The 22,366-nt window shown below is 38.8% G+C and overlaps 1 protein-coding gene across 4 annotated transcripts in view; it reads right to left on the reverse strand.

Moving 5' to 3' along the window:
• Window positions 1-18,389: 18,389 nt before the first annotated feature.
• LOC116520846 (mucin-4-like) overlaps window positions 18,390-22,366 on the reverse strand; it is a 33,575-nt gene continuing 29,598 nt past the window's right edge. For all 4 annotated transcript variants that reach the window (XM_032235257.1, XM_032235256.1, XM_032235258.1 and 1 more), the window contains one exon: window positions 18,390-21,684. In XM_032235257.1, the coding sequence (XP_032091148.1) occupies window positions 19,889-21,684 (1,796 nt within the window). In that variant the 3' untranslated portion in view covers window positions 18,390-19,888. The remainder of the gene's footprint in view (window positions 21,685-22,366) is intronic.

Genomic DNA, 22,366 nt, shown 5'->3' on the forward strand with positions numbered 1-22,366 from the left:
CTCACTAGTAAATATTTTTATGATGAAAATCAATTTCTGGCTAGAAACTACATCTTTTACCAAAACAATCCTGAGTTAAAAAGAAAAAAGAAACAAGTTGATTTTCCTCACTAACTAACCACCTCCAAAAACTTGCATTCTATGGCTACCTTTCATATAATCCAGTTGTATTTATTATGATGCAAATTTTCCTGAAAGAAACATTCTCACAAAGTACTAATCAGTCCCATATGGAATACAGACCCAACATTAAAGCCCTTTATGAACAAGGGAATTGCACAGTAGAAGCTAATATAATTCTCCAGTTGTATTGTCAAGAACTTTATGTTTACTTTGAAAATGAGGAAGATAAAATACAGCCACAAAATATCATTGACTGCAGCAGTGGTGGGATTCAATTTTTTTTATTACTGGTTCTGTGGGCGTGGCTTGATAGGTGTGGCATAGCTTGGTGGGCATGGCTCGGTGGGCATGGCAGGGGAAGAATACAGTAAAATCCCCATTACCTCCCCATTCCTGGGGAAAGGTTACTGCAAAATCCCCATTTCCTCCTGATCAGCTAGAACTCAGGAGCAGAGAATAGATGGGGATGAGGCAAATCAGGGGTGGTATTTACCGGTTCTCCAAACTACTCAAAATTTCCACTAATGGTTCTCTAGAACTGGTCAGAACTTGCTGAATACCACCTCTGGACTGCAGTCTGGCAAACAATTTTGAGAATTGTGTGAATCTCTATATTTATATGGTTTACACATTCACTTTCAGAAAGAGACTTTCAAAGCCTTCAATATGCGAACTAATATATGCAAAAAAGTAGATGTTTCTTTATATATTTAAGAATTGAGGTTTTTTTATTACTGCCCAAACAGATAGTCTTCAACTTACAACTATTTCTTTAGTGTCCATTAAAAGTTACAACACTGACTTATGACCAGTCCTCTTATTTACAACCACCACAAGATCCCCACAATTTTTTCAGTATAGAATCACTTGGCAAACAGCATGTATTGATTATGGTTGAACCATCCTGGGATCATGTGATCACTATTTGCATCCTTCCCAGGCAGCTTTGAAGTCATGGATTCACTTAACAATTGCATGATTCACTTTATAACCATGGCAAAAATAAGTTGCAAAATTGGGCATAACTCACTTAACAATTAACTGCCTCTCTTAGCAATGGTAATTCTGGTCCTAATTGTGGTTGTGAGTTGATAATTGCCTGTAGTTCCCTCTAATGTTCCCAAATTACTATGCCATGAGATAAAATAATTGTTATATATGGACTACATTATCCCAAATTTCTCTTAGAATTAACACTACATCACAACATCCAATTGCCATAAAGAGATTTAATGATGCAGCTAGCAGCAACTTCCTAATGAATGACAGATTTCTAAAAGGGAAGCCAAGCAAAATCTTATTTTATTAAACAGTTTGTGATTTATCATTTGCATCAACAGCAAAAGTAATAGCAATGGATGTTAATAGATAAACTAAAATTTTATTTGCAGTAGGATTATCACTCTGCATTGATTTATATTTTAAGAGGCATTCTGCTGTTAACAGCAAACTATTAAAATATATATATTGAAGATAGATCTTCAAGAATGTCATTGCTAAAATAAAGTTATCTTTCCATGAAAAAGATTTGAATTTCAAAAATGTTATTCTGTGTTCATAGTAAATTTATGTGGAATGGAATTTAATTGAATATCAATTTTTATGGACATTATAGGAAGGTTATTACTTATTTTCCCCATAAGATCTTGACAATTATTCAATATATCATAAATAAAACGCTTGAATGGGAGCATCTAGACATATGTGCCCTTCTGAGGTGTAGATTAGATTTTGACACTAAGTATCATAAATATATCTATCTTTATAGAAGAATTTTAGTTTAAAAGTAAGTGTTGAAACATTCTTTCGTAAAATATTTGAAATGATACTGTCATAACAATATCTTTAAATCAATCACTTTGTAATAATTTGAGGGAAAGTATGTTTATTTATTTAGAAGATTTTTAAATTTAGCTATATCTGGAGCCTGGTCATCTAATGCCTTTATTTACTGATATCTGAAATTTGTCTTTTAGAATATTTTTTAAAAAAATATTTGCATTTGTTCCCCATAAAGTCATAATAAAGACGAATTGATTTTATGAAACAGCACAGTGATCAATTTCTTTCTCCAATGGAAATCAAGATTTCTAGCCATAGGATTCTGTACCAAAGCACAAAGTCATAAAGAAGTTGTATACATTGCGATATCACAGTGAAAACTGCAAATTCAAGTATGTAAGGAGCAGATTTCATGATGTCACAATGTAAGTTTCAAACTTGCCCACATATCACAATGGCCAGTGTATTATCTCTATACAACTAGCACCCAAAAAAAGATCAAATAACTACCTTTACACCTGTAGATCGCCAGCCACAGTATGAGATCACACTGGGTGATTATAAACTGTACTCCGGAATTGTAATGATATTAGTTGAATACCATCCAGCTTTCTCAGACACCCAGTCAGGCATATCATAGGTATCTTCATAGCTGATCTCTGATCCCAAACTCCCCTTATCCAGAAACTTTCTGTAGATATAAAACAAGAGTGGGGAGAGTGTTAAGTCTGGAAGAATTCCACAGAAATGTTTTCTCTCTCCCCTTCCCCCAGCATTGACTGGAACTGACTTAGGAAGGAAGTAAAAAAAACCAAAAATACAGTATTCCCACAATAACAAAATACTTCTCATCACAGAATTGTGTGCCAACATTTTGAAATTCAGATAAAGGAATGAAGTGGAAATATTAGAACTTTCCAATTGTAATTTAGTGAATTAAGGCATATACAATTGTGACATCTGCTGGACAGTTGTGACATCTCCTGGACAGCCAGAATCATTGCTTGCTTTTTCCTGCTTTCACAAATAAATGAAATATAGTAGTAGAGTATATATTTATTTAAAACCGTAGGTTTTAGAAAAATTCATATAAAGTTGCAACAATCCATACCATATTTCTTTTAATATTAGCCATTTGTCAATTTTCATATGCTTTCATATGTTTGCTGTGGCCCTTGCAAACAATGCTTTTTGTTTTGTTCCATGTTGTTCTATATCAGTCAACAAAAAATAGTTGTTGTTTTTTCTTCTAAACTAGACTGATTCAATTGGATTAAAAAGAGACATAATGAATCTAGCGACAAGTTCCTAATATACAGTACATATATAGCATCAACAAGGACAGCAACCATGAGATCAATGAGAGCCATTTGTTTCTTCTTCTACTCAAAAGGGCAATGGTTAGTACAACATATTTTTTAAATCTTCCAGGGAATAACAATCTCATAATTGATATATGACAGCCCCAATTTGGATTTTTAATCAGCTAGAAGAATTATAAATTTTCCAGAATAAATTTGTGAGATCAGTCTTAGCCTAACCTGCATGCACACCAGCAGCAATTCTGAGGTTAGGAGTAAGTCCAATAAATGAGTTAATACCAGGAATTTTAAATCCTACCATTGATGATGATGATACATGCAATTATGTATTTATGAATCAAATACATAAGGCTGTCCAACTCAGTACTGATTCTAGCTTGCAGATTAAAACCACAAACAATTTCTTAATAATAATAATAATAATAATAATAATAATAATAATAATAATAACAACTCCGCCGTTGCCGGTCCCAAGCCCGGATGAGAAAGGAGGAGGGTTGGGGTCAGGTTGGCATCTGGTCCCGTAAAAAAAAAAAACCTGCCAACCCATACAATATGGTGAAAAAAACAAATAAGAATTCCATACCGCATCGGTCATCGCGCAGGTTAACAAGGGCCGTGGCGGATGTTGGGGTCCCTGGACATCCGTCGACAAGTGGGCTACAAGTGGACCAGCCAACAAAACGACAAAAATATAGTGCAGATGAAAACCGTGCCATAATGGCCTGTTACTACAACTCAGAGCCAGAAAAAAGAGGCTATTTAAAGCGAATGCATGAATTATGGAAACAACAATATCCAGATTCAAATGTTAGTGCACAACGACTACCAGATCAAAGGTGATTTATTATACGGAATAAAGTGTTTAGTGAAGTTGAACATGAGGAAATTCAGGCAAATTGCAAAACCCAAAAAACAATATCACAAGCAGAAATAACTGATATTCAAGACACAACTAAAGACATTATAGTAGAACTTCCAGAAGAAGCTCTCGGGGAGGAAATAACATCACCACCACTAGAACCAGTTATCACTGAACTAACTGATGAACTAACTAAAAAACAAAAAGAATTGAAGGATAAGATCATGGAGCATTTTCTGCTTAATGAGGAAAGGCAACATTTACCATCACTAAAAACTGTGCCTAAGAAAATTTTGGCCCCTATCATGAAAATGGTTAATGCAGTGTTTTCAACAATTGAACTGGGATCCATCTTGGAAACAAACCAGTTAATGTACAGCGCAGCTGTAATAGTCACTAATGAACTAGGCATTAAAATTAAAGTACCTAGTCACACAACAGAAAAAGCATCAAAGCCAAAGTGGAAAATCCGTTTAGAACAAAAAATCAAAAAATTAAGGGCAGATGCTAGTAACTTAAAGAACATGCGTGAGCAACGGCTTAAAAACAACAAAATCATAGATTGGCTAATCAGAAGATATAGATTGGATACAAGAAACATCAATGAAGCTGTAGAGATTGTAAAACAGCAGATAACAGCAACAGCTAGAAAAATTGAAAGATATGAGGCATGAATCATCCAATATAAACAAAATCAGCAATTTCGATCAGACCAACGGCGTTTTTATCAAAGTCTTAATGTGAATGGTGACACCAAAAGTGAAAAACCAGAAAAGCAGGCCACAGTTGAATTCTGGAAAGAATTGTGGGAAAATGCAAAGGACTACAACAAGGAAGCAAAGGACTACAACAAGGATATATGACTTTGAGAAAAGCATTGGCAACAAACAAATGCAAGTATTAGAAATAACAACTGAGATGGTCAAAAATCGAGTTAAAAAGGTAAAGAATTGGACATCACCTGGAAAGGACCAATTACATGGTTTCTGGCTCAGATATCTGACCAGTTTACATGCAATAATGGCCAGGCAACTGAATGAAATTTTACAAAATGGCCAAATTGATGAATGGTTGACAACTGGAAAAACATACTTGATTCAGAAAGATGCAACTAAAGGAACAACACCTGAAAACTACAGACCAATAACATGCTTGCCAACAACCTTCAAATTACTCACAGGCATTATTGCAGATAACATGATGGATTATTTGGAAACAAACAACATCTTGCCAGTAGAGCAAAAAGGCAATGAAAGAAGGAGCAGAGGCACAAAAGATCAGCTTCTAATTGATAAAATGATATTAGAAAATTGTAAGAACAGAAAAACAAACTTGAATATGGTCTGGATTGATTACAAAAAGGCATTTGACTCACTGCCACATAGTTGGATCATAAAATGCTTAGAAACAACTGGCATTAGCAAAAATATTACATCCTTTACTGAAAAGGCGATGAAACAATGGAGAACTGAGTTGGCAGTAGGGAATGAGATCTACGGAATGGTTAATATCAAGTGAGGAATTTTCCAGGGTGATTCACTTTCACCTCTTCTCTTCATCATCGCAATGATCCCACTATCAGTAATCTTAAAAAAAATGAAATTAGGCTACCAAACAGCCAAAGAAGCTGAAAAAAATTCGCATTTACTATATATGGATGATTTGAAACTCTATGGAAAGTCAGAAATAGAAATCCAATCATTGACAAACACAGTCCGAGTATTCAGCACCGATATTTCAATGCAGTTTGGCATGGAAAAATGTGCCACTGTTTCCATAAAAAGGGGCAAAATCACTGCATGTGAGGGAATTGAAATGCCCAATGGCCAATTAATTAAATCCAAAGAAAATGAAGCCTACAAATACTTAGGCATTCTGCAGTTGGATAACATCAAGCATGGAGAAGTAAAAACTACTGTCAGGCGAGAGTACACCAACAGAGTTAGGAAAATTTTGAAATCTAAATTGAATGGTGGAAATACAATCAAGGCCATAAATACCTGGGCAATACCAGTTATAAAATACACAGCTGGTATAGTTAACTGGACACAAGCTGATTTGGACCTTTTGGACCGAAAAACCAGGAAACTAATGACAATGCACTACAGTTTACATCCACGTGGTGATACTGATAGACTATATCTGCCCCGAAAATCAGGTGGCAGAGGATTATTACAAGTTCAGCAAACAGTTGAAGAAGAAAAACATGCACTGGCTGATTATTTAAAAGAAAGTCAAGAACATCTATTAATCGAAGTAAAGAACAAAAATCTACTGAAGGCCCAACAGACGAAACAAGAATACAGAAAAGATGTGATAAAATCAAGAATGGAGAGTTGGCAGAACAAAGGGGGAAAAAAAGATAAAGTGGACAGTGAACAAACTTGGTTATGGTTAACAACAGGTACATTAAAGAAAGAAACAGAGTCACTAATCCTGGCTGCACAAGAACAAGCTATCCGCACAAATGCCATTAAGGCCAAAATCGAAAAATCCTCTGATGATGCCAAATGCAGACTTTGCAAAGAAGCTGATGAAACTGTTGATCACATACTCTGCTGCTGTAAAAAAATTGTGCAGACGGATTATAAATTGTGGCACAATTCAGTAGCACAAATGATCCATTGGAATTTGTGCAAAAATTATAATATTAAAACAGCAACAAACTGGTGGGAACATCAGCCTGAAAAAGTCACCGAAAATCAGATGGTCAAGATCTTGTGGGATTTCCGTATACAAACCGACAAAATACTGGCGCATAATACACCAGACATCATACTGGTTGAGAAAAATAAGGTCACAATCATAGACATCGCAATACCAGGTGATAGCAGGGTCGCCGAGAAGGAACATGAAAAAATTGCAAGGTACCAGGACTTAAAAATCGAAATTCAACGACTATGGCACAAACCAGCAGTGATAATTCCAGTGGTAATTGGCACACTGGGTGCTATTCCAAAAGCACTGGAATTACATTTAAAACAGTTAAAAATTGACAAAATCACCATCAGTCAAATGCAAAAAGCCGCACTGCTTGGATCTGCACGCATATTACGAAAATACGTTATGACCACTGTTCCCTCTAAGGTGCGCGGCTGCGCGGCCGTGCACGTGGCAAGAAACCCCCGCGCAGAGGTTTCTAACTGCCGCGCAGAGATTTCTATCAAAGCAAACGTGGGGAAGTCCTTTGCAGGCGGCTAGAACTGGCCGCCCGCAAAGGACTTCCCCAGACTGGGAGAGATATTTAAAAAAAACGGCGGTCCTTCTAGCTTGCTTTGTTGCTTGGTTTGCTGCAGCCCAGGGGAGCCATGGAGAGGGCGAGTCAGAGGCAGCCCAGAACCTGGCGTCCCCCCCGCCTCGGCGGCACCGAGATGGCTCTCCTGGATGTCTGACCTGCCGGTATCTCCCCCCCCCTCCGCTTTCCACTTTCCGGAAGCCCATCACTTTGGGCGTTTCAGGCTCTTTTCTTTCCTCCCATCCCTTGCCCTGCTTTCTGCTTGAACGGAATATCTGTTGCTGCCTCCTCCTCCCCCAACAGCACTGCCGGATTTGCCGCCCAACGCTGCGGCTGAGGTGAAGCCGCCAAAGCTCCCGCCAGCACCCCTGCTTAGGTGAAGTGTTCCGAGCGGAGGGGGAGGCACCGCCGCCGCTGCCATGGGCGGGGGCGCCTGCGGGAGCTTTGGCGGCTTCACCTCGGCTGCAGCGCTGGGCAGCAAATGTGCTGGTCCTCTTGGAGGAGGAGGGGGAGGCGGCAGGGCTGGGGTAGAGAATGCTGATAAACGGGGTTTAAACGACTTCCCAGCCAGCGAAAATGACTCTGAATGTCGAAAAGAACCAAAGTGGGTAACACTTTAATTTCACTCATCAAAATGAGGAGTGGGTCAAATGGACTAAATGAACAAAAAATGTACAAGGAGGGAGAGCTAGAAGGTATGGGGAGTGGTTTCTTCATCCTTGATTTATGTCCCTGGGAAAATGAGACCTTTAGAGTCCCCTCTGCTGATAGGTATGGAGATGGCTGCGAAGTTCTTGAGATGTTTAGGAGTTATTCTGGTGGGGGGGGTCATCGGCATCTTCAGCGGCAGCCCTGCCCCCTGTGAAAAAACCCGAAGATGGAGCAGATCCACTCAGATGACGTCGCCGCAACATGACTGGAGGAGGAATTCTGGGAGTTGAAGTCCACAGTCTTAAGCTGTCAGGTTTGAAGATTCCTGTGTTTTTTTCCCCTAAAGGGTTATGGGTGCAAGGATCTTGTAACTTGACAGCTTTAAGACTTGCATGCTTCACTGCCAGAGTTTCTGAGCCAACATGACTGGAGGAGGAATTCTGGGAGTTGAAGTCCACAAGTCTTAAAGCTGTCAGGTTTGAAGACCCCAGAGGTTTTTTTTCTAAAGGGTTAGGGGTGCGAGGGTGTTGTAACAACAGCTTTAAGATTTGCGTGCTTCAAAAGCCAGACTTTCTGAGCCAACATTTTGGTTGCTAAACAGGACCGTTGTTAAGTGATACTGATATTATATAACACTTTTAATTAAGCGGGTACCTTGAATAAACATAACTTTGAGTTTCAAATAATACTGATTTCATTGTGGTCTTAGGTGACATCTGTTAAAAAAATTCAGGTGCTCAGGCATGAAAATGTACCGCTCAAACACTATACTTTTCCGCTCACACTGAAAAAAAATTAGAGGGAACATTGGTTACGACGTCCTAGGCCCCTGGGTGGGGCCCGACTAGTAACCAATGCCAAATCCGGCGAAACAACTGGCCGCTGTGATACAATTGTATAATAATAATAATAATAATATCCTCTGAGCTTACCTTAACAGTGCCTAGGTTCTTGGTTAGGCATCAAGCTGTTGAGCTACCAACCACACCCAAAGGCTGTGAATCTCACCAAAGTTTAACTATGTAATAATATAATGTCACACGAAACAAACAAATATTGGAAGGAGGAGCTGACGTCATAATGACACAACATGCGATCTTGGAGCTCCAAGATCACAGTCGATACTTTTGCCACTGGGCAGTCCTTTTGGACCTTAACCATCCCAAAGAGACAGTGACAGGGAAGAGTATGTCCTGCTGATCTCAGGGACACCACAAAGTCCACGATTGATCCAGGAGAATCTCTTTTTGCTGGTGACAGAAGTGCAGCCATTGAAGCTGCTGAAGTTGGGATAGCTCCGGAACGGGAGGAAAACGGAAAGAGAAAGTGTGTCCATCTGGTGAGGAAATCTTATTATTATAAAAGAGATTACCCCCAAAAAAATTAAAGCTAAATTAAATTTGAAAACAGAAGAGAACAAGCAGTGAAATTAAGCTACATTAGACAGTGTGTAATGCTTTTTAAAAAATCTTTAAATTGAACTAATTAGTTTTTCTTCTTTTACTTTTTATATTCTTTTTTAAAACCTATGGATTAAAATCTTTTTCCTTATTTTAATAATGCTGCATTGGATGGGTCTTTTTTGTTCCATTTAATAATTTTGTTTTCTTTAAGCCTGGAATATAAAAAAGATATAAAAGGAATACAAAGAGGGTTGTAATAACGGAGGGAAAGGAAGTAACACTGCCATTTGGAGGCTAGAGACTTGGAAGGCTTGGAAATATTGTCTTTTTCTTTTTTCTCTTTGATCATTTGACTTTGCATTTCAAGGTTCCTCAGCTTGTTTACAGAGAGTGATGGTGAGAAAAGCATGGGTTGTTTATACTAGTGCTCTTCGGGAGTTTTATTGACAGCTGGAGTGGAGTGAAAACAAAGCCTTGTCTTGAAAGATTATAAATAAACTTGCTTTAAATTTAAAAAAAAAATTTGAATGCCAGAGTGGCAGTGTTTACAAGTTGGAAGAATGGTGCAACATGAAAAAGAAACCTTAACATTGCAAAAGATTATGTTTGAAATTAAAAAATTATTAGAAGTAACAGAGAAAATTGAGAAGAGATTGGAGAATATAGATCATAGAACAGTAAAATTTGATAGAAAAATTGAAGATATTCATCAAATGAAGAAAGTGGGGGTCAGAGTTCTAAAAACTGAAGGAAAAAATAAACAAAGAGACGAGAAAATTGTTGATACTGACAGTGAACTGAGCATCGTTGGAAATGGAGTGTAATATGGAAAGGGGAGATAGATGAAATCTACCCCAGATTTCAAAGTATGGAAGAAGAAAAGAGAGAAGAATTGATGGAACTAAGGAGAGAAAATTTGTCAGAAGCACTAGTGATAACCAAAGATAAGCTGATCGAAGAAGCAGATGGAGCTTATACGAGATATGAAATAAGCAATAAGTTGCAAAGAGGTCCATACAAAATTTACTAGAGAAATAACCAGAATACTAATGCCACAAATGGCAAGAGACATAAGACTGCACTATTACTGGAAAGACAGAGATTGAAAGCTTATAATAAAAAATTAAGTCAAATTTAGTTAAATTTAAAGCATTATGTATAAAATGAAGTGATAATGGATACAGTTAAATAATTGGTAATGATAATAATGCATATATATGTATTGGTTTGATAAAAGGAAATTTGATATAAATTGCAAATGGTGACTATGAAAGGAGGTTTAGAAACTCTGTTATTAAATATGAGTTCCCTTCGGGGAAAAGGGCGGCATGTAAATGAAATAAATCCAAATCTAAATCCAAATATAACCAATTTTTATTTATAACATGTTATAAAGATGTAATGTTACTGGATGATATTGGGAAGAGCTAATGGAATGCCATTATGTGGTTTTGCTTTAAATCTGGAATATTTTATATAAAAGGACATAAAAACAATTATAGTCAAATTAAAGTTGAGATATGATGATGGTAATATATATAAATATATTTGATTTAAAATATATGATTTGATATGAATAGTAGGTGATGACTGTGGAAGGGATGCACGGAGGTTTTTGTAACCAATCAACACACTTCCTACAATTTGTAATGGAATATGGTTTTGTGTTTTTTTTTTTGTCTGTGTTTTGTCTGTTTGTGTTTATTCAAAAATAAAAAAATTCTTTATAAATAAAAAAGAAACAAACAAACATTCAGAACACTATATATAAGATCCCAACCTAGAACTTGGGGAAAGAACAGATTTTCAAAGGTCATTTAACAGAGTGCATGATTTGGGCAGTCTGAACCTTCAGGGGAATGATATTAAGTCTCAGTGGTCTGACCTCTGGACCTAAACCAGTATGAAAATAGCACATGCTTGTAGGCTAACTGGCTTTATTCAGCCGGACTCTATCACACGTTGAGTTCTAACAGCAAAATGGCAGCCTGTAAAGATGCAGAGTCAGCGATGGGAGATTCTGCCTCCCTGCATGGCTTTGTTTAGGGGAGCCATGCCCTCTCCACGTCCCTGGTTGGTCTTGCCCTGTTGTCAGTCATGTGCGAAGCTCTGCCTGGCCATACCTTGACCTGAAACAGCTGATAGTCGGGTCAGAACAGCTGGTCATTGCTTGGAGCTTCTGATCCCTGCCGGTAGTTTTCCTTGTATCACCACACCTCCCAGCTTCGCAGCTGAGCCATCACTGCCTCCGTCCCTACTGCAGCCTTCCCTATACACCCCAACCCTGGTGATCTGCTGCTTCCATTGTTATGGTTCCAACATCCCCCTTCACCAGTGTTCCATCCCTCCCCATCATGGTAAACCCCGGACTTCAGGGTATGACATTAAGAGCCATGGTGGCATAGTGATTAAAATGTGGTACTGCAGGCTACTTTTGCTGGCTGCCAGCTGCCTACAATTTGGCAGATGGAATCTCACCAGACTCAAAGTTGACTCAGCCTTCCATCCTTCCGAGATGAGTAAAATGAGAACCCATATTGGTGGGGGCAATATACTGACTTTAAATTGCTTAGAGAGGACTGTAAAAGCATTGTGAAGTGGTATATAAGTCTAAGTGCTATTACTATATTCCAAAAGGCAGGAACCATACAGGAAAATATGTGCTTCCTAGGTTTCACCCATCACTATTGTTTAATAGATACAAAGGACACTTGTTCTGTCAGATGGTATGGAACAGATAAACTCATTTGGGAGAGGCTGGACTCAGATAACAGCCGACTATTGAATTTTCCGTATACAAAAGCCTGTGCTTTGTACTTGCAGTTTCAAATTATTACACTAGGTGGCAAGATTAGCAGTTATAGTTAGCATTACCATTGAACTGCAAGTGTGCGAAGCACAGGCCTCCAACAAGGCTACTGTTTAAAAGTTTCAATTGTGGATTTGAGTTGGCTATTGTTCTTTCATAAATGTTATAAAATGATATTATTTATAGAATATAGCAAACAAATAAAACCTGTCCCCAATAAATTAAGCATAGGATTGTAATCTGATCTCATTTGGCATGCTATTATGTATTATAATTCTTGCAGGCAGGTGTGTATGACAGCTGTTCATGTTTCAAGAATGATTCCGAAAAAAGTTCTTTGAGGATTGCACTAGTACAGTACAGAATCTCAGTCCTATTCATTAAAGCAGAATCAAGCTCAGTTTTAACAAGGATTTAATTCTCAAGTAACAAATTTACTGGGTGAAGACTGAACGTTTTCCCCCAAAACACTAATGCAAATAAAATCAATCAGAAACCATTCATTTTGACCATAAACTGGTGATCTACCTTGGTGATAATACAGTTGTCACAGCTAATGAATGATAGCTGTTGTGTCACTGAAAAATTAAAGCACTCATTACAATTCCTTGAAATTCTTTTCTCCAAAGGTTTCCCCCCTAATGGTAGACAAGCTTCTGAATTTATAACAGGAGCTGTATCTAATTAATTCTGTAGGGAACCAAACAAAGAACTTCCATAATTTACAACTAAAATAAATGCAATAACTAAGAACAATGGTAACAACTCTCTGACGTCACAAAAAACAATTGTTAGAATATCGCTAATTTAAGCTAAATTTCCCTCTCTGGTACGAACCACAGATTAATATATTATTGCTTCTGATACCTGTACTATTCCTAATGCTGATCCAAAAACATGGAATGGCTTTAGATTTATGCTTCAAATAGAGGCCAAATAGGAGACTAGAACCCAAGATAATTGGAAACATAGTTTTGCTATAGGGAGAAAAGAAAATATAATAGGAGAAGCTGGAAAGTAAGGTGGAGAAACAGAATAAAAAAAGAATGATGTGATAGACGTTGGCCAAGAAGGGACACCAATAAATCTTAATCCGTTTTGTGAAAATTTTAGAGCCATCTCCCCTTGCTCTTCCAGCAGCCCCAATCATCTATCCCATGGGCGTCAACTCAAGGCCCAGGGGCCAGATTCGGCCCATAGGGTGCTTAGATCTGGCCCATGGGCCCACCCTGGAAACAGCAAAGGATTGGCCTGCAGTGCCTCTGCTAGTGAAAACAGAGCCAGGAAGGCTGTGGGAGGCCCGCCCAAGATCTTTTTTCACTGGCGGAGGCTTGCAGGAGGCAGTTGCTGCCGAAAATGAAGCTCAGAAGCCCATTTTTTGCTGACAGAGCGCTTGGGCACCACAAGATAGGTGCCCCTGACACGAGTGACGTTGAGCTGTCCATGCCCATCCTGGCCACATCCACACCGCCCTCCCTGAGATCAAACACAATCATGATGCAACTCTCAATGAAATTGAGTTTGACACCCCTGCTCTAGCCATTGATCTGAGATTAAAGGAGAACAGCAGAGTAACAACACATTGTTCAATGGAACCTTGGGGTACCACACTGCTTACTTACTTCTATGTAGGTTATAGTTCCATTGAGGACTACATGTTGAATATGATTTAACTGGCTGATGAATTGTACTCAATATGTAGCCCTCAAAGAAACTACATCTACGTGGGAGGGGGCAAAGTAAGCAGTGAGTACCCCAATGCTCCATCTGGGGGCCAATACTCTTAAATATCTTCAACATCTTCATAAATGATCTAGATGAGGGAAATATAAGGGGAACTCATCAATTTTTCAGACAACACTAAGCTGGCAGGAATAGCCAACACCCCAGAAGAAAAGCTCATGACAGACTGGAACATTGGGCCCTATGTAACAAAATGAAATTCAACATAGATAAAGTTTTACACTTAGGCAAGAAAAACCAACCATACATGTGAAACTTGGCTTAATGCCAGTAATTGGGACAGGAATCCTGGTGGACAATCACTTAATATAAATTAACAGTGTGTGGCAGCAGCCTAAAAAGCCAACACAGTTCTAGGCTGCATCAATAGAGGGACAGAATCAAGATCATGTGAAGTTCTACTACTGCTTTACAAAGCGAGTAAAGCCTTGGAATATTGCATACAGTTCTGGTCACTATAATATAAAAGGATATTGAAAATCTGGAAAGAGTGCAGAGAAGAGCAACAAGGATGATTACGGGGCGGGAGACTAAAACATACAAAAAACATTTACAGGGATTAAGTATGTCTAATATAACGAAAAGAAGGACTAGTGAAGACATGATAGCAGTGTTCCAATATTTGAGAGGCTCCTACAAAGACAAGAGAATCAAACTATTTTCCAAAGCACCAAATGACAATACTGCCCCCAACAATCTGTGTCCTCATTTTACCGACCTCGGGAGGATGGATGGCTAAGTCAATCTTGAGCCATTCAGAATCGAACTCCGAGTGAACAGTGAGTTAGCCTGCAGTATTGCATTCTAATCACTGCGCCATCATGGCTTTCAGAAAAAAATTCCTAATGCTGAGAACAATCAACTAATGGAACAGCTTTCCTTCAGAAGTTGTGGGAGCTCCGTCATTGGAGAGTTTCAAAAAGAGACTGGACAAGCATTTATCTGAAATAATATTGGGTCCCTGCTCAAGCAGCAGGTCAGACTAGAAGACCTCCAATGTCCCTTCCAATTCTATTATTCTATGTTCTATTTATGACTTGTATTGATTATCTAGAAGAATTTTTCACAGAGAGATGGATTTTCCTCTCTGCTATAACAGCACCATTGAATCATTCATTGTAACTTTGTCAGAATATTGAATAATTTGTTTAAGTCTTTTAAACAAGAAATTGCATTATTTTGTATGTTCTGCTATACATGAACATAACAAATCATGCCTTTATTTCTCATCCTGAAGCTTGGGCACTTGTAAAAGTACCTTGTCTATGGAAAGCAGAGTCAAAGATTAGGACCTGATTTATTCTAGAAGAATATGTTTTCATAAAATAAGGGTGGCAACTCAAAGGCCACATATAGTATTTTTCAGAGTATAAGACGCACCTTTTTCTCTCAAAAAAGAGGCTGAAAATCTGGGTCTTATACACTGAATACAGCAATTTTTGCCTTCCGAAACACTGCCCCCTACACTAAAATGGCCATACATAGCTTTTAGGAGGTTCCACAGTGCTCCTGGAGGTGGGGGGGGCAGAAATGAGCAAAAAAGGGGCCACTTTTGCTCACTTCCCCCCAGGAGCACTCAATAAACCTCCTAAAGGCTATGCATGCGCTTTTTTCTTTACTAAAAACAGGCCCATTTTTGCTAAAAAAGGCCATTTTTGAAAAGTCTACAGAGTACAAAAACTTTTTTTTTAATTTTCCTCTTCAAAATCTTGTTGCGTCTTATACTTCAGTGCATCTTATACTCCGAAAAATATGGTACCTATTCACATCACTGAAATTTAATTGCAAAACACCCAATATTTTCCCCACATTTTTTTAAATAAATAGAACAGGTACATCAAACTTTGGAAAGCCGAAGTAAATCTTTTATTTTTAGGCCCTTAGTGCCCTAGGAGAAAAAACTCCAAACTAAATTAAAAATTCTGATGGTTATTTCAGTTTTTATCATGTCATTATGTATTCTACTGGCCTGGTAGCTGAAAAAAAACTATGTCAGGGATGTCAAGCTGGTGACCCACGGGACAGATACATCAAGCGCAGGCCATATCCAGCCCAGCTCCACGAATGGGAAAAACATCATGAAACATCACCTGCAATGTGACACAGGCTTGACATCTATGATCTGACTAGTAAAAATGATATGCAGCACTTGACTGTGTGACTTTGAAAGAATTTATTTTGTATAGTAGTCTTTATTGTCATTGTACAAAATAAATACAACAAAATTGGTTGTACCAATAAAGGATAATATTTGTAGCTCAGCAGGGTTGAAATGAGTGGCCCTTGATGCTCTCTGAACTTGGTTATTTTCTTGCAGATGTTTCTACCCAAAAAACATCATCATTGATGAAGCCTGCAAGAGAACAACCAAGCTCAGAGAGCACTAAAGACCCAATTACTCAGTTTCTTGACCCATTGGTACAACTAAAGTTTAGGTGAGGGGTCAGCAACCCGCAGTTCTGGAGCCCCGTATGGCTCTTTCTTCCCTCTGCTGTGACTCCATTGTCGGTTGGCGCCACAAATTTGAGATGACCTTTCGGTGGGGGTGAGAAAGCATGGTGTGTCAGGAGCAAACTCTATGGCAAGGGGTGGTTTTCTGGTCAGCTCCACAATTAATAGGGTTTTTGGTTATGACAGGTAGAGGAAAAAGGATGACGTGTGAAGAGACCCTATGGTGGGAGAACCAGACTTCCGATCAGCTCCAGAATTGAATGAGAGACTTCCAGTTAGGTCCATTGTGGCTCTTTTGAGTGTTTGGTTGCTGACCCCTAGTTTAGGTGGTGAAAATCTTTCTACCTCCAGTTACATTCAATCAATCGATTTGATTTGGTAAATTACTTGGTTATATCACTACTAGGCAACTGCCCTGCACTATATACCAATATATCCTCAAACAATCTCTATTAGCTTCAGCTGAATAACCTAATAGTTTCCCTGGAAAGCAAATCTCATTGATTTTCTGACATTTCTTGTTGGGGAAATTCTGGAGATTGAAAGACTTATATTGATCTCCATAGATGTTATCTGTCTTAAATCAAAACAGTTCATTATGATCCCAGACCAATAGCATCTCCCTTAAGAGTATCTCCCATCATGGCTTGTTTCTCTTATGAAGAACATGATAGGAAAACTCCTAATAAAGGTTTCATGGAACCCATTTACTATTATGAGACATTAGAAGTGGGAGATGTGATTTGGTAATGAAAGAAAGGTTGGGGACTTGAGACAAACCATTTTATCAGGTTGAAGTTAATGCAGTTCAAGCAAATATATTTATTCAGATCCCCCACATTGGAAAAGCCATAGTGTATAATGACAAGCAAGTTAGGTGTAAGTCTCCTTTCTTGCCATCACTATCACGGAACAAGTCATGAGCAATCATTTTCCTCTCCCAGAAATCACTTGCAAAAGCAGGTGAGCGTTCAAACTAAATGGGCATGGAGTGAATAGTGTAATGGGAATCTATGTATAGGCCAATTTATTTACATTTCATACATGTACACCATCCTATAACACAGATGTAAATGGAGTCTCCCTTCCTCCTACCTTATTCCTAATGGTGTTGTATTAAATCTAACAAATGGCTCAAAACATGGAATAGGCTTTCACATGTGCTTAAAGTTTGATAATAATAAAAAAAATCAACTACAGGGAAGTGGAAAGACAATGTTATATATAGCATAGGAGGTTTTTGTTTTTGTTTTTGTTTTTTGAGTCAATGCTGACTCCTGGTGACTACCTTGACTAGTTATCACATTTTTCTTGGGAAAATTGCTTCCCACTGCATACTTCCTAGGATTGAGAGTGAGTGACTGGCTCAAAGTTACCAAGCTGACTTTGTGTCTAAGGCAGAATGAAAGTTTGGTTTTCCAGTTTCTAGTTTGATGCCTTTAATCATTAAACTAAACTTTCAGAAACTAAACTCTGAGTAACTCTTCATTCTAGAAATCAAGTAGATGATCAGCCAGACTTCTCGAAAATCAGCAGTAAGTCAACTAGTTGCATCATTCTGAAAGGCTTATCAACCAAATTAGTTCCCAATCCTTTCAGGGTTCAGATGTGTAACCCAGTGCCAAATGGTCTCATTTTTCTACAACAAATTACTGTACAATACTTATTACATTTACAAATATATGCCATTTTATCCCTTAACTCTGAATAATCCAGCCTTCTATTTTCCTCAAAATAGCCCTGTGAGATGAGTTGGGCTGAAAAATGACTGGCTAAAAGTCATCTGACTTTCATGCCTAAGGGAGGCCTAGAACCCAGTCTCTTGGTTTCTAAGCCAACACTTCAACCACTACACTGGCTCTCTCTATAATATAGATGATATGCACATATTTTTGGAAAGGGAGGACAATACTAATAAAATTATTAACTCTTTGAGCCATTCCTATAGACTTTTGCCCACATCCATTTACATAAAACAAACATGTGAAATTAAAACATGCCAAACATATTCTCTGCTAAATATTTTATTTTATTTGACACAAAAATATAAGCCAAAAGATCCACACAATGAACAAAAAAAAATGCATTATTAATTTCCTAAACAGCAAGTAAACTGGAGAGAATACTTGTCTGAAAAAAAAATTGCACGTGCCTTCAATTAGTATTGATTGGATAGATTCTCTTGGATTCTTGTCCTTCAGCAATAACTACCATTAAGAGGTTAACTTCTTTCTCTATAGGCATGTGGAAAAAAGGCAGTTGCAAACTAGAAAAGATTGGTAGTAAGCCAGCAGCAGGTTTAGACAAAGGAGGTAAAGTAAATCTGCTCTCATTGAAAAGAGAAGGCTATGAGAAAAAGGTTAGGAGGCTAAGGGGAGTGTATTGGGAAGAGTGAAGGACAGGTCAGCCAGTGGCATATGCAGCCTGGGACATCAATGACAGCTGAAGAGGTAAAAGGGAAGAATGCTGGGAAAACAGGAAATGAGCAAGTGAACACCCAGCCTATGTGGGGAAGCAGGAGAGCAGAAAGCAACACATTCAATCTAACCGCACTCGTTCTTAAAGAAACTCTAGCATATCTTCAGATTTTGCTTTGGTCATAATTTAGAATCAGAAGAGTCCAAATTTTCCAAATCTACCAAAACATAATATGTGAGACCATTCAGCAGAACTTCCAGAGGAAAATACAAAAAGCATAATCTTCAACCATTCTGCTCCGACATTACAAGATATGGAAGGCAACGCATTCAACAACTCGCAAATCTGACTTTTTAAAAGTTGTTGAAACAATTGGTTCAGAATTAATATTTCTGAGACTGAGAAAGAAGGTTGAAGGTTCAAGAATCAGTTTGTGCCCATGATTTCGGAACAGAACAACAGTATCATTATATGCATGCACAACAGCAAACCAAGCTGCTTCCAGCACAGAATCTGAACACCCTGGACAATTACAATTCTACCGTCGTGTTTTTTGTTAAGAGTTCTAGTTAGTAGAACTAAAAGGAAGATGTCACAGTGATATTTTGGGCAAGACAACCCAGGGCATATCCCCACTTGAGGAGGGGGGGAAATCACAGCTTCTGCTCCTCATTCAGAAAATGAGTTAATCAGCTGACCTTGGCTCAATGCTATTGATGGTGTCTTCCATCACATAAAAAGCCAGCAGATCAGCTAGAGGGCACTGGAATGGTTGTAAGAGCACCCATCATTATTTCCTCTGTACTGTACTACAGCTCCACGTTATGTGCCATTTGAGGTAGCTATCTCATTGTGTGTAATCTAGTGACAGTTCTTTTTATGGCTGAAACAATTTAATTACAATATTTTTAACATTTGGAAAATTCCTTGAATTTGATAGTTGATAGGTGGTCATGGGTTGGGGTAGACAACAATGGTCTCTCAATGCCCTTAGGCAGAATATTGAAAACGCTATTCTTCATCTCCCTGGGAGGGGGGGGAGTGTCCATATGCAAATGTCTTCACATGGACCATTTGAAGGCTAGCCTATTATAGGATGAGACATTTACCAGAGGTTTTGGGGTTGGGATTAACAGGCACCTGCTCTTTTTGCTGAGGGGAAGACTGGTCCTCCTGTTCAGACGACGAGAGTGTGAGATTATTCTCACTAGGAGGATCATTAGTTAAACTAGCTTCGAAATCAGCATCTGGAGTCTGACAGGCGGTGGACTTTAACAAAACACTAGAAGTATTGGTGGCCTTGGCAGAAACATTGGCATGCTGGCAAGGTATGCTGGTGGTAGAATCTAAAGAAGAAATGGAGCTCGCCATTTTTGTACTTGAAGCAATTATTGTCTCGGTTGTCTGTGTGAAAGCATAAGTCTCAGAAGATAGGGCACTGGAATTAGTGGTGATCCTGCTAGAAGAATAGGCAAACTGGTGGTGTGAACTGGTGGTGGATTCTGGTGACAAAGAAGTGGGGCTTGTTGTTTCCGTGTTTGAGATTACAGTAGCAGCTGCCCTGACATACTGCCTTTGCTGAGCGGAAACCTGAGTCTCAGAAAACAAAGGACTAGATTTACAGGTGATCGTAGAAGTGTAGGCAATTTCATCATATGTGTCGGCAGTAAAGTCTAATTGAGAAGAAGATGGACTTGCTGCCCTTGTCCTCGAGGATACAGATGACAAAGTGCTAGAATCATTGGTGACCACAGATGAAGCGTGTAAGGATCCACCGACTGAACAGGCAATGAATGATTCTGTGTTTGAGCTGGTTTCGAGAGAATTCGCATAAGTGGGTGTTCTCTGATACATGGCTGCAGGAGATACTTGGTCCAAAGAGGCTTTTCTCTGATCTGCTGAAGAAACAGATTGTAGATCATCTAGTCTTACATGGTTAGGCTGTTGCAATTGGTGGTCTAGTTGGGATCTGGGTGGAAAGAAGCTGTTGGACTTTCTAGGCAGTGAAGGAGTAGAACTCTTTGCAGAGGAGTTAGGACTCGAGAAATTGTGAGCAGCTCTAGATTGTATCTGCGCTTCAGATAAGGAATCAAAATCTGCAATAGCATGATTATAATTCCTTTGTTCTGATGGAGATGGTGGCTGTACTGGAAGAATAGGTTGAATAGTATTGGAGCTCTGTGATGTACTCCTTGGAGAGCAAATTTCAGGTTTTACTAAAACTGGGGGAGATGGTGTTGAGTCAACTGATGGAACAGAAATCTTTGAGTTAGTGGAAGATGTAAATTGAGATTTACCTGGATGCAAATTCTCACCGCATACTGTGCCCTGAGGATATGTAGGTAAAGCTGCAGGGTAATGTGGAACGAAAGGGGTTGCTCTTAGCTTGGGATCAGGACCATTCAAAGGAGATGTGTTCTTTTGCATAATTTTAACAACACCTGGGGTATTATGGGTGTGAAATTCAGTGAATGGCTTATTTCTCTTGTTTTCTAGTGCTCTGATGGACTCATAATATTGCAAGAAGGAAGGATGGGACCTAGGTATAGGCATCACGGTAGCCCTGGGAGCAGCAGGTTCATCCTGCACAAAATAGCCAGGAAGCACGGGAATGTCTTCTACTTTCGATAGCTGATCCGAAAAGCCTGGCAAGCTTGTTCTGGTCTTCTCTTGTTCTTGGCATTGGGGCAGAAGCATGCTTCGATGTTGGTCCTTAGAGATGCAACAATCCTTGCTTACTGGCTTTTCAGGGGAGCCTAAGTGTGGTGTCCCAATGGAATGGGAATCAAGAGTTTTTACAGTGGATTTAGTCACAGGTACAGGATGGACCAATGCAAGGTTAGATGCCACTGCAACGTTCTCAACTTTGGAAGAGGCAGGCTGACCTGGGGAGAAACAAAACAAAACATTTATCTAAAAGGTGCGTAGACAAAAGTAGCGGGTACCACTGAAGGCCAGAGAGCAGAGTGCCTTATAGCAGTGATCTCCAACCTTGGCAACTTTAAGACTTGTGGACTTCAACTCCCAGAGTTCCTCAGCCAGCAAAGCTGGCTGAGGAACTCTAAGAGTTGAAGTCCACAGGTCTTAAAGTTGCCAAGGTTGGAGACCACTGCCTTATAGGATATTGGGCAATAACTTCAGGCTTCATACTCACTGGAAAAGAGGTTGTAAAAAAGTAACTTGTGATAAAACTGTACTGAGAGAATTTTGTCATATCTCTGAGCATTTAATAATTATGCTCACATATCAACTTTGCATTGCTTTTGTTGGCTCTTTATTGGCCTTCACCTTGTCTATAACAAACCCAACATATTAAGGTAACATAGACTGCATCACATATATAGATGTATGGGATGAGTAGAGGAAAACTTTAGGGACTTTTTTTTAAAAGGTAATGTGCCTGATTTTACGGTTTGCAAAATAGACTTGCATGTTTCCATTGCAAGATGTTAGGAAACTGCTAGCTGTTTTCAGCAATGATGGTCCATCAGTTAAATAAGCATTTGAATGAGAAGAAAAGTTCTACAGTCTTACATTTTCCTTTTGGCCTCACCATCCTAGATCCAA

This window comes from Thamnophis elegans, chromosome Z (genome assembly GCF_009769535.1).
Source record: "Thamnophis elegans isolate rThaEle1 chromosome Z, rThaEle1.pri, whole genome shotgun sequence".
Taxonomy (NCBI): domain Eukaryota; kingdom Metazoa; phylum Chordata; class Lepidosauria; order Squamata; family Colubridae; genus Thamnophis; species Thamnophis elegans.